The 13,625-nt window shown below is 29.1% G+C and overlaps 1 protein-coding gene across 1 annotated transcript; it reads left to right on the plus strand.

Annotated features, from left to right (window-relative positions):
• Positions 1-10,467: 10,467 nt before the first annotated feature.
• Positions 10,468-13,354, plus strand: LOC109802091 (transcription factor MYB16). The gene is made up of 3 exons (XM_020363305.3): positions 10,468-10,736; positions 10,918-11,047; positions 11,896-13,354. The coding sequence occupies exons 1-3, from the start codon at positions 10,604-10,606 to the stop codon at positions 12,881-12,883; spliced, it is 1,251 nt and encodes a 416-aa protein (XP_020218894.1). The 5' UTR covers positions 10,468-10,603; the 3' UTR covers positions 12,884-13,354.
• The last annotated feature ends 271 nt before the right edge of the window (positions 13,355-13,625 follow it).

The following is a 13,625-nucleotide window of genomic DNA, read 5'->3' on the forward strand; positions in this document are numbered from 1 at the left end:
GCATAATTGAACCCTAAAAAGCAAAATTTTGAAGAACATGAAGTGGTCATTTTCCATATGTTGAGTACTACATATGCATTAGGTGTATATTCAACGCATGTGATCTAAGTCTTGAAACACAATAAGAATTGAAGATAATCATGTTCATGATCGTGAAATTAGCAACAACTCAAACCTACTACGTACTCATGGACTCATGATGGTTTAAGTTTTAAAACCCTCAAAAGTCGATGTCACCAATTGATGATTATGACATTGTTGGAAGAAATTTCTCTAATGAAAAAGACACCTTTGTTAATGCTTGGTGCTATGGTACTAGTTGTGACCAATATTAATACGCATGCATACACTAACAAACATTGCAAAAGAAACGAGCTAGTTGATTTACTTTTTGATCAGTCATTCAATGAATTCATGACCCACCTAAGCTATTTTTTCCTGCCTAATTGACGATAATACATTATATTGAAACTTAGCTTTTCCTTTTGCATTGCCATCATGTTCATTAATGATTGAAATCGATAGCTTGTTTTTTCCACTCGTACAACGAATACCGTTCGTTCATCTCACTAGTTCCTTTATCTAGCTTGCTAAGTGGTACGGACTTTAAGATTTATGGATACACTTCCCTTTAGGTTTTAGTTTTATATTCATAAAATAGGCCCCAGGCAAAGTTTGGTTACAACAAAAAATATTAAACTTTAATTGATATACCCACAAGAATTTAAAGATAATATATTTCACATGCTTAAGCCCTTTTTCTTTTTGTTGTAATATATTGATATCAGCTTTTCCCATTTCTTTTTAAACATTTATTTGTGATCGACAAAAGTTGTCGAATTTCATTGACCATTCTTATTGTAACTCTGGATTAATTTATCATTTTATATTTATACATCCCTCTAAGTTGACGGCATGCTTCAACCCGGTTCAAATCCTGGAATTTATATTTTATATATCATGTGTGAGCAGTATTATAAATTTTACATATAATTTTTAAAAACATAAATATATATCATAATTATTTTTTACAAGCTTTTATATCTATAATTACAATTAAAGATGAAAATAAATTAGGTTAGACTAGATTTTATTATAATTTAGTAGGTTTGAACATAATTTTCTTTAAAAATATATATTCTAAGTATGACTTATTTATCTATCATAGACATTTTTTAAATGTTTGGGTAGAATTACAATCCTAAAGACTTACTTTATAATAATTTGATACCATTAAAATATAAAAATAAATATGTTAAATTTTATAAAAATCAAGTTTAATTTATTTATGATATAAACATGTTTTTAATATCTAATATATATTTTTAGATGATAATTTATTTTAAAATATATTATATAATAACAATTGTAAATGGAACATAAATCTTTCAAATTTTCTTATTTTGATTTGTTTAACCAACATATATAGTTTTACTATTTTGATTTTTTTAATCAACGTATACAATAAATAAAAAATATAAAAGGTAAACATGCATACTGTAAATTTTATTTTATCAAATATTGATTTTTTTAATATATTACATTATATATGTGAGTATTAAGATATATATATATATATATATATTATAATTAAACTTTTTTAAAAAATTAATTCATTATTAAAGAATATTCTTTATCACATAAGAGAATTAATCTCTTTCAAAAGTTCGATAAACATCAAATAAATGAACATCTTCTCCGAATCTATATTTTATATATATAATAATTTAAACATATATTTATTTTTTAAAATATATTATTTTTTTATAAAAAAAATATACGTGTCAAATAGTAGTGGAGGGAAATGACTCTACTATTGACAATGTGGATCTGTCACTCTGTGTGAGTATTTTTTTTATACACGCGCGTGTATAAAATAGCAAATTTGAGTGGTCATACAACTATACATAGAAAGTCAAGATTATTTTTTATAGTGTTACATAATCACTTAAATAGTCGTGACATTTTAATTTTTTTTTACATAACCTATATGTTTTAATCTTAATATTTAAGCTATACTAATATTCTATCCCTCAATTTATTTAATTTAGTCTCTTTATTATTAAAATGTCTAATCTAAACTCTTAATTTTTTTAAATGATGCAATGTGATCCTCTCCATCAAATTAAGACTAACGATGTTAATTTTTTGTACATACAACAATACATGTTATTTTGTATAAGAAGTTAATTAATGTTGCTAGTCTTAATTGAACATAAAATATTACATTGTATCATTTTAAAAAATCAAGGAACTAAATTGTACACTTAGTATTATTAATAGAGAGATTAAATCAGTGTTTTAAAAATTGATGCCCGGTCAAACCAGGAATTGGTGGTCCAACCGGTCCAAGCCTTGAGTCGAATTGGTTATGCACATACTTGTTTCCAATCGGAGTGAATCGGTCAATTTTTTGGTTCGACCAGTGAACCGGTGGGTCAAATCGGTTCAACCACAATTTTTTTTTAATTTCTTTAAGAGACTACAAACCACAAAAATAACAATAAAAATTGAATCCTGTTAATGAAAGAGCAATGAGTCTTATTAAACATAACAATGACTACTTGTTCTAATGTATTTGTTTGTAATATATGCAACCTAAATAACTTTTATAGTATCTTATTAATTTTAAATTATATATTTAATAATATAATATCTATGTAGATATTACATATATTATTTTGTGATATCAATTGCAAGTATATTCTATATATACATATTATTTATATTTTTAATTTGTATTAATATACAATTTAACATGTAATTGTTTTATATGTATTTCTTCATATAAAATAAAAATAAAGATAATTTTAAATAAGATGAAAATTGAAATTTAAAATGGTATATGAATTTAATGAAATTTATAAGTATAAAATATATTTAATATGAATATTTTTTTAAAAAATTAATAAAAATTGGATTATGCGATTTAATTAGTGATCCACCAATTCAACCTTTGACCCATTGATCCAGTACCTTAACTAGTTTGATAATTGGTCCGATTTTTAAAACTATGAATTAAATTAAATAAATTGAAGAACCAAAGAGTAATTTAACCTAATATTTAATATTAAGATTTATTCTTCTCACCTTTACATGAAAATTGTATTATTACTGGATATATCCCCTTCCCCCTCCATGTACATATATAAATTGAGAGTGTGAGTAAATCTAAATCATATAGTAAACATGGATGATTAAAATTAAGACTAATTATAGTTTTAGATCAAGTTTGTGGCTTGTTCGAACAATAAATTTGAAGTGAACTTGTATTAGAGGAAAATGTCGGCAAATCAATATTTGATGAGGAGGGAAGATAGTAGTGGCCACCTATAAGAAATCTAACACCCAAGTCATTATGTATTTCAGTAGAGTAACAATTAATAAGGTAACTAGAGAGTGTGAAAATACTTGAAGATGATACCATTATATAGGGTATAGTGAGTTGTAAAAAGTGAAGAGTTAGTTAAGTAATGTTGATGTTAATTTGTTAGGATATTTCTTTAGTAAAGCGTAATGAAGTTAGCCAAGACATGAAAAACATGAGTTGATTAGTTTTCAAGGTGATCTCGGACAATGTCTCAAACAAGTCTTCAGTTAGCCTGCTAGTAGATTAAGTGTGAATATGATAGAAAAATTAGGAAAAGGATATTTTGACCAAAGGTTAGGTTGGTTTGACTGTAGAATATATATCCATGACATGGCTCAATCCTCACAATGGATATCCTCAGGCCTTAACATAATCTTAATTCCAAATGGTAGTGTTGACTAAAGTTGATAACCAAATGCAGGACATAGGTGAAAATTATATCATACATTTTTTTTTATTTAAGTGAAGTTGCATTGTTATTACCTCATGATAAGGTATTGTTGCCCACAAGAGACTTTAGACCTTGTGTCAAGGAATCCAAACCATCCCAAATTTAAGTAAATATAATAAAGGTCATTGTACTAAGTAAATATTTAATTACTTTGTGAAATCACTCACTAAACAAAATTAATTAATGGTGGACAATATTAGTGACAATCACATATCATTGTAATTAGTAATAACAATAATTAGGCCATTGAACTTTAAACCCTAAACTCCCATTTGACCATTTGTGACATTCCTTTTTCCCTTCTCTTTGCTCTATTGATGATGACGATGGTGGCATAATAAGGTTGGCAAGACAATGATATATAGAGACAACTATATATGGTTTTGATTTTTCTTCCTCGATCTACTGATTTTTCATTTTCTTTTTCTCTTCATGTGACGATAGTGAAATAGTAATGGAGGGTTGCAATCGATGATCGATTGTGGTATGGTGAGACAACAACAATGTGGTATGGTGAGACAACAACAATAGGTTGTAGTTTTATTGGTGGCAACAAGGATAGAATGGAAATGGTGGTGGGATTTTGGTTTTGCCAATCGATAACCGTGACACTATTGATAACAATAGTTTTTTCAATAGTCTCTATTATGTGTTTTCTTTTATAAATGAAATCGTGTCTTCTTGATTTAACGTTGACTTATCTGTCAATTTATAGTTGATACTATTATGCAACGATCTCTATCGATCTATACAAACACATTAGCGACAATTATTTTATTTTATTTTATTTTTACAATAACTATGGGATCATTACTTAGTGGACAATAAATTTAATATTTATGATGACCTTTGCAATGACCGAGAGTCATAGTTAATCTACAAATTTCTTATCATAACAATTAATTTAAACATTAAAGATTTTTTTTTTACTAGTATTCATCTATCTTTTACAGAATTTCAACCTTATCCAAGAATCCATCAAATTTAGAAAGCGGTGTTCAGTCAATATCCATCAGATTAATTGCAACCAACCGTATATCAGTTTAATCCCTCTCAAACATCAATTTTAACAATCCATACATCACCTCTTTTTTGTGCTCTCTCACTCTAGACATCATATCATGCATGTACTCATATTACATTTCATATTTTTCTCTGTGCTGAACAAAAACTAGTTATTTGGCAATAGTAAGAAAAAGACGTGGTGGGTAAAAGTAAACAAGATTACATACTACATTGTTGAATTGATTCACTTGTAGATTTTGATTTCCCTTTTGTCAGATATGAGGCATGTGGGAGCTTGTATCACTTTGACAAGTGTAATAGTTACACATTAAATGGGATCATTAAGGCTATGCTGGACCATTACGATGCTTAGAGCTGGCAACGATCAAAGAAAATTTAAGGAGGGTGTCCCCATTGTCCTGGTGCAGCCAATACGAGTCTTGGATCCACGAGACTTTTTCCATCGCACACACCACCACGTACGAGCACGCACATTTAAGTTTTCTATTTTGGCCCTTTTTTTTCATCACGGGACCCTTCTTTTGTCTTTTCATGCACCAAATCATTCAAGATATACCCCTCCGCAACCCTATTGCCCCACCCTCATAAATTCTTAAATTACTGAAACGCCCCTAGTCTTCTTTCGTGGTTTCACCTTGCTCGATCACGTTCACAGCCACCTCTATTAAGTGCCAACCTTTTTTGGCAGCACCATCCATCAGTTTTCTCATCTGGGCAATTCGTGACTTCAGTGTTGAAATCCATAATTAGCCCTTTAGTCGATGCCGACTTGGTTTGCCTTTCTCCTCTGTTTTTTTCCCTTTGCATATGCCTAAGTGCTTCAATGAATTTCGAAGAAATTACAGTCCAAGGTGAAGTAAGAATGGTTTATATACTATACTTTAAATGTTTTTAATTCTTCACTCCAAATTTTCCAATATTAACCATGCCATTTATTATGTAAAATAGTTTTTTTAAACTAAATTAACCTTAATAATTTGAGTGTAGTCCAATTTAATAAATATTTATAGATGAGATACCAATAAATTAGAAATGACAATGGATACGATCTCGATAAGATTCTATAGTACCCATTCGTATATTTATGTATAAAAATAATATCATATTTAATCTCATATCTATTTAGATAACAATTTTAATGCTTATTCCATATCTATCATGTATCTGTGTACTTATATTTGCACTTAACTAATACTTATGTATAAAATAAATAAATCAATAAAAAAATAATATTTCAAAAAAATAAGCATAATATTAATTTGTTAGATTTTTAACATTACAAAAATCTAACATAACAATTCTTATAAATAAATATTACAAAAAATTTGATTCTTGTAAATATACACTTTAAAAAATTCAATAGAATAAAAGTTGTAATTAAACTTCCAACGTCATAATTATGTGTTAGCAATATTTTTCAAGACTTGTCAAAAAATTATACAGAAATTAGTTATATTAAAATTATAGATTAAATTATATATTATAAATTTTAAAAAAATATATAATTTAAATAAATTAATAAATAAATGATTATTAAGATTATAAATGGGTATTTACTTGCCTCTCATGCAAGTTTCGGATATTCATAAGATCCGAGTCTATTTTGTGATCCTACAATAAATAAAGATATTATTAGAAAAACTAATTAATGCTTTATTGATTGTTAAAATAATACATATTTCCAAATAAACCAAAACTCTCAAGTGATTGGTGAAGTAATTTGAAATAAAGACAACATTTTAACACCAAGTCAGTGACTATATAATTAACACTATCTTTTTCACATCTTTTAATACAATTTTTATTATATGAGGAATTTATTTATTTTAAGAAAAAATTTTGATAGACTTATTTTATTTAGTAATTTATGTTCTATATCAAATTTTAATGCTCTAATTATTGAATTAAAAGTTCTTAATGTGTAAATCAAATTTATAAATTTTTAAAAAAATTAAAAATTATGATATTTCGTTTCATTAGTTTAAATTGACAGATAATCATAAAAAGATTTTATACATTGATTTGAATCTATATAACGAAATATTATGTAACTTTCATTTTTCTTTTAAATTTGTAAATTTAATTTATACATTAAGAAATTTTAATTTAATAATTGATTCGTTAAAGTTTTATGTCGAATACGAGTTATTGAATGTAATGAATCTACCAAAAAAATTTATTTTTCAAGTAAATATATTATTGGTAATCGATTTTTACTAGCTAACAATCATGACATGCGAGGATCATTTAAAAGAGAGTTTAGACTCAAAGGAATTCATGTGTTTTTATTTATTTATTCTTTTATTTTTATATATAACAAAGTTAATAACAAAACAAAAATATATTTAAAAAAACTGTTAAAAAGATATGTTACTAATCTTTGTCCCGGTGTCAATTATAACTCCATAATGTTTGAACAAGGTATTTTATGAACTCTTATATATATAGGCTTCTGTATCTTCTTATCCTAGTGCTAGATCAAATATGTTGCTCTTTTTATTAGATATACTTTTGGACTGTATATGTACCATTAGATGAGGCTTCAGCTAGACACAAATCAGAAAGGAGAGGAACTAGTCTCTGTTCTCTTGGTATAGGCTGTAGCCGACCTCCAATGTATATCTCCAATTTCTAGCAGGAATTCTTGATTGCTACGAAGAGTCTATTATTCAAGCATCACTTATGACTGCCATGATTATTGTTCAATCAACTTTTTGGTCAAACCTACATAAAAGCACAAAAAGGAAAACCTAAGGTAAAAAGGGCCTCGAAGCTTCAACTCGTAAGCTATTTATTATTCAATTTGTTATAATAATTTAAGGTTTAATTACTCTTTGCATCCTATAGTTTTACTAGAACAAGATCATTTAAATACGATAATAATAAAATTGACAAATAACCAAAATAAGCAATAACACTAATGAATAAAATAGGCAAGATAATCAAACATAACATACAAATCACCTACTCTAATGCTTTTATCTAATCCAACCACTATAAAAATATCAATTATTAACAAATAAAAAATGTCAAGCGTTATTAGAATTATTTATATTTATAAAAAGAATTTTAACAGAAAAAATATTTATAATTTAGTATAGAAATTATGGGTATACATTAACAATATGATGCGTTATACTAATACTAGTATTGATATAATGATAGTATTTATCATATTTCTACACCAACGAAATCTATATATTGGACGTAGTATCATATATTATTATACCCACGATTAGGAATGATAATGGGGTTGTAGCTACCTCAAGTCACCCATTTCATTGGATTAAAATCTGTCTCATATTTACACGAGCATAATTTAGTGGATATTTACGAGTTTTATGAATATTTGAGTGCCACGAATATTTCTTAAAATATAAAAAGTAAAAAAACGAAAAAACAAACAATTAATTTCAAAAAATATATTTATACTAAAAATAAATAAATAAATAAATAAATATATATATATATATATATATATATAGACAATTTAAAATTACGGTTACCATAAGTGGGAGAGTACTTGTTCCCTCTCTTATATTAAGTATTTTAAACCTGTAAAAATTATAAGACAACATATATATATATATATATATATAATCTCTTACTACTAGGTTCATGAATCATTATAGTGGTTCACTCTATGTTAATTGTTAATAAGTGAGTAGAGACAAAAATTATTTATTGTATCTGCAAATACACGTTACACTATCCAAGTTTAATCCGTGTAGGGTTTTACCCGAAAATCCGAAGCTTACGAATTTCTTTCGTCATGTCTCGCTGTACTATGGCAAAAACATCCATTTCTATATGTATTGCTTCACTTAGCTTTTCGATTTCACCCAATGAACTAATTTCACCGAAAAAAAAACTTAGCTTTTCGATCCTCGTCATTTAATGAATTAAAGCTCCTAGCTAGTTAATAATGTGTTTTTGCATTATTAATTATTATTACAATTTTCATTAGAGCTTATTACATTATTATTACGTAGATAAAGGTAGCAAAATGATGTATCGGGCATGATGCAAATAGGCTCAATGATGTGGGTTATGAATATTATAGTGGGTTAGTAAAAAAAGTCAAGATTCAATTTAAGTATCCGATGAAAAGTCACTTTTTTTTTCGGATTTTAAGGGCTAGCTAACTCATCATATCATGATTAGATTAAGTTAAAAGGATCTGCATTTGATTTGCATTTAAATTTTTAAACTTAAATCCTACATTTTATAGAGTGGGTTCAATGGAAGCAGCTAGCCTAAACTCATTTTCTCAGCTTTGCCTAAGAAAGGATGTAAAGAGAATAATGTATAAATAGCATTATTGAAAAAGAAAAATATATTCCTGCTGATATTGATGGATGGATGGATAGATAAAAAAAAAAAAAAAAAAAAAAAAAAAGAAGGAGAAAGTAGCCATATGATGAATAATTAAAAACCGGCCTTAGCCATGCCATAAATACTAGATGACGTATCACTTGGAAATTATGGCTATAACTTGCTATAGCTCATTGCTGTAGTGTGTCAATGGGTTCAAAATTCTTCAACCAAAGTAAATAATACAAAAAGACAATTGAATCCCTGGCTAGTCTTATCGATCTTTCCATCAATATATTTCATAAAATATCCACTAGGTCAAGGAGAAAAATTGTTTAATATCGTTACAACAAGTAATTAGATATTTTTATTTTTAACAAAGATTGAATCTCAATTTTTCATTCTTTTTTATATATAAAATTACAATAATGACAATAAGATTGAAAATTAATATTTTATGCATACTACTTAAACTTTTAATTAATACTCGACTCTAATTATCCATTTAATTTAAACATGAAGTGTCATGTTTAAAGATATAATTTTGCTCTTAAAATAGATTGATTCGATAAAAAGAAATTATCCAAGGTGTAGATGATACAAGTAATATTTATTCTTTAATCGAATTATTCATGATTCAAATTCTTACTTTCATATGGAATAAATTATGTTGGACTAAAAAATGAAAACTTAATACCCACTTTATATGTATTCACAATTTTTAACAGAGAATTGTTATTATTAGTTTTAACAGTAGATATTTTATACTTAAAGTTATCAAAATTGAGTCAGGCCATCGAGTTGATTTGATGTCCTGTCAAGTAAGACTAAATTTTATTTTTAGGCTCGAAAAGAATCGAGCCTATTTGGTTAAATGATTTTTATTTATATTTTTTAAAATTACATGTAAAATTATTTAAAATAAATAGTGATCTAATTTGGCTTGATTGAATAGATTAACGAGCTCCGTTGAATTAAAAATATATAATGTGTAAATGTCCGACTAGGTTAAATTGACCTATTTTTCATGCATATGATATGATAAATTAGGTTGGACAGAACCAAACTAACTCATTTGATAGTTCTATATATTCATACTAATATCATGGTTATCTTAAATAGAAAATAATTATAATAACTAAATATTAAAATAAAAATAAAATAATGAACTACTATATACATAGATAAATCAGTTGGTAGGAAAGGGTAGTCTTGTAATGATATAGTCCACACACATGTACGTTACTGTTAATTTAGTTTAGTTTATTATCCCATTTATGCCGCTGACCTTTCCTCCTTGCCCATCTCTTCATTTATAATTAAGTCCATGTCCCTCTCTCGTTCTCTATCTCTCTATCTCTCTCCATAGTTTTCTTCTCTTCCTTTGAGCTATATAAATAAGAGGAAAAACTACTACTGTCTTTAGTGTTTCCACTTGGAAAATGGGACGATCACCATGCTGCGATAAGATAGGCTTAAAGAAAGGACCATGGACTCCCGAGGAAGATCAGAAGCTCTTAGCTTATATCGAAGAACATGGCCATGGAAGTTGGCGTGCCTTGCCAGCAAAAGCTGGTACTTCTCTTTATTTTTAGTAGAGAAACTTTCAAAAACACTTGTGAAAGTGTATTCAAATATGTTGATATTGTTGTACATATGTAGTGAATGATATTATGTAAGTACACATGGATGCAACGTATTGCAATGTAGTTCAGTGTTGTAAAATGAATCTTCTTGTGCTATTGTGTATATATAGGGCTTCAGAGGTGTGGCAAGAGTTGCAGACTAAGATGGACCAATTATCTTAGGCCTGATATTAAGAGGGGAAAGTTCAGTCTGCAAGAAGAGCAAACCATCATTCAACTCCATGCCCTCTTAGGAAACAGGTTTGGTATCTTTTTCTTTGTTGAGTATTAGGATATATGCTTTTTTTTTTCTTACACTTCTGCATCAACTTTTTTTTGCCTCTAGCTTGTCATTTGCTTAGTCTTAAATTAATTGATTTATTTCTCAGTTTTTTTTTTTTCCTTTGAGCAAGGTACCTACCATACATACACATTCAAAACTCAAGACCTATTACAGATTTTTTTTTTGAAAATGTGAAAGTGATATATATCTCTCTCCTTCCACAAATATTGTCCAAAATTTTGGAAATTTATTGCAAAAATATAAAATGAAAATAATTATAATTATGTCACTGTATTTTGCACCTCAACTTGATATTTTATTCCCATTCTCACTCTACACTAACTATGAATCATCCATTTTCCGTGTTGGAGCTATAACTTCTTTCTGCTCCTGTGGTCTTGCCGTGGCAGAATGTCTTAAATGCAATGACCTCTCAATTTCTTCACCCAACTATTCCAACCCTTCCACAACAAATAATTTGAGAAACTCTGCTCTGTGCCGTTTCCAAAAATTTTCTCCCTGACATATACAAGTTTATTCGAGGTGAATCTTAATTGCAAAATGATATATCTTCTGCCACAACCAAAAGAAAGAAATTAAACCAATGCCATATATGCATGCATATATGATTATCTAATATCATGCATACATACACAGATACACAATTCTCATTCTCTCTCATAAATTAAGTCTCATATTTTTTACATTTTAATATTAAACTAATAGTTAAAACAAATATGTTTTAGTAGTTGATGGATTACTCTAGGGTTTATCATTAGCTTTTTGTGGCGTGTCTGTACTATGGTTGTGTTGTCTGTGTACTCAGGTGGTCGGCAATAGCCACACACCTGCCAAAGAGAACGGATAATGAGATCAAGAACTATTGGAACACGCATCTTAAAAAAAGGTTAACCAAAATGGGAATTGACCCTGTGACGCACAAGCCAAAAAATGATGCCCTTCTCTCTAGTGACGGTCAATCCAAAACCGCTGCAAATCTCAGCCACATGGCTCAGTGGGAGAGTGCTCGCCTTGAAGCTGAAGCAAGACTAGTGAGAGAATCAAAGCTACGTTCACATTCACTGAAACACCAACAACTTGGAAGTTCTTCTACATTTGCATCTTCATCATCAGCATCAACCTCAGCTAACAATAAACCAGAAGCACCACCGCCACCGCCGCCGCCACCACCGTCATCGTCGCATTTGCCTTCACGATCTTCCCTTGATGTTCTCAAGGCTTGGAATAATGGAGGGTGGTTAAAATCCAATGAAGGAAATGGTGGCATTGCAAGCACAGTTGGGGTAAGTGGTGACCTTGAGTCTCCTACCTCTACACTATCTTTCTCCGAGAATGCACCACCAATTATGAATGCAACTGGAGGAGAAAATAACAACAACAACAATCACAATGATAATGCAATGCCAATGATTGAGTTTGTGGGTAGTTCAGGTAATTCTTCATCTCTTGTGAAAGAAGAAGGTGAACAAGAGTGGAAAGGTTATGATAGTTCCATCACTACTTTTAGTTCTGGCCTGCATGAGTTCACAATGTCCATGGAAGGCACGTGGGCCTCTGAGTCTCTTAGGGCTAGTGGTTCACATGATGATGCCATTGTTGAAGAAGGGTTCACCAATCTTCTGCTAAAGACAAACTCCGACGACCTAAGTTTGTCGTCAGAGGGTGGAGGAGAGTCTAACAACGGCGACGGTGATGGTGGTAGTAACAGTGAATTTTATGAAGATAACAATAATTATTGGAATAGCATTCTCAATTTAGTGAATTCTTCCCCTTCTCATTCCCCTATGTTCTAATGTTAGATGGGAAATGGATCATCTCAAATTGAGTTTTTACTTAACTTTGTTACGTGAAGATTTTGTGTTTATCTCTCTCTTAGTAAATGTTCACAAAATTCTTATAAGGCTAAACTTATTAGATGCCTAAGAAGAAAGAGATAAACGCAGTTTCATGTGACAAGGTGAAGTGAAAATTCAATACAAGAGGATTTATTTGCGTATGGGAAAGTGCATGTCTGAGTCACATATAGGGCAGCATTTTCTTCAAAACTTTTAAACATAAGTCAGAAGTCGATGATGATCATCTTCTCCATCACCATGTGGATTTGATCCATAGAGTGGTTTTTGCTGGTGCTTGAGACTCTTTTATTTTTATTTTTTCTTCCCTTGGAAGTTTGTTATGTAATTCTCTGATATTGTTTTTGGGAAACTTCTCACTGGTTGGTCGCTTCCACCATCAAATGTTCATATCAATTTGTTTGGACTTGACACGATTTCTGTTGCTATAGTATTTGGATTTCTCTGAGTGGAGGATACGCTTGGATCGCTAGTCAAACTGATAATAGACAAGTGTGTGTGCGAATTAAATGACTTTTATGCCAAGTAATTAATTTTCGGTGTTCAAACTGTATACAAAAAATTCAATAAAGGAAACATTTAGTATGGACTTTATTGCTGTTGGTTTCATGTCGCATTCTTGCTTTTTTATATGTTTAAATTTTTACAGATTAAATTTCAATGCACCTTATCTTGAAACTAA

This window comes from Cajanus cajan, chromosome 2 (genome assembly GCF_000230855.2).
Source record: "Cajanus cajan strain Asha chromosome 2, NIPB_CcT2T_4, whole genome shotgun sequence".
Lineage (NCBI taxonomy): Eukaryota > Viridiplantae > Streptophyta > Magnoliopsida > Fabales > Fabaceae > Cajanus > Cajanus cajan.

Bases quoted from the DNA above. Each gene is read 5' to 3' on its own strand.
- LOC109802091 (XM_020363305.3), top strand. From the start codon at position 10,604: ATGGGACGATCACCATGCTGCGATAAGATAGGCTTAAAGAAAGGACCA. The intron at 10,737-10,917 runs GTACTTCTCTTT...GTGTATATATAG, and splicing joins TGCCTTGCCAGCAAAAGCTG to GGCTTCAGAGGTGTGGCAAG. The intron at 11,048-11,895 runs GTTTGGTATCTT...CTGTGTACTCAG, and splicing joins CATGCCCTCTTAGGAAACAG to GTGGTCGGCAATAGCCACAC.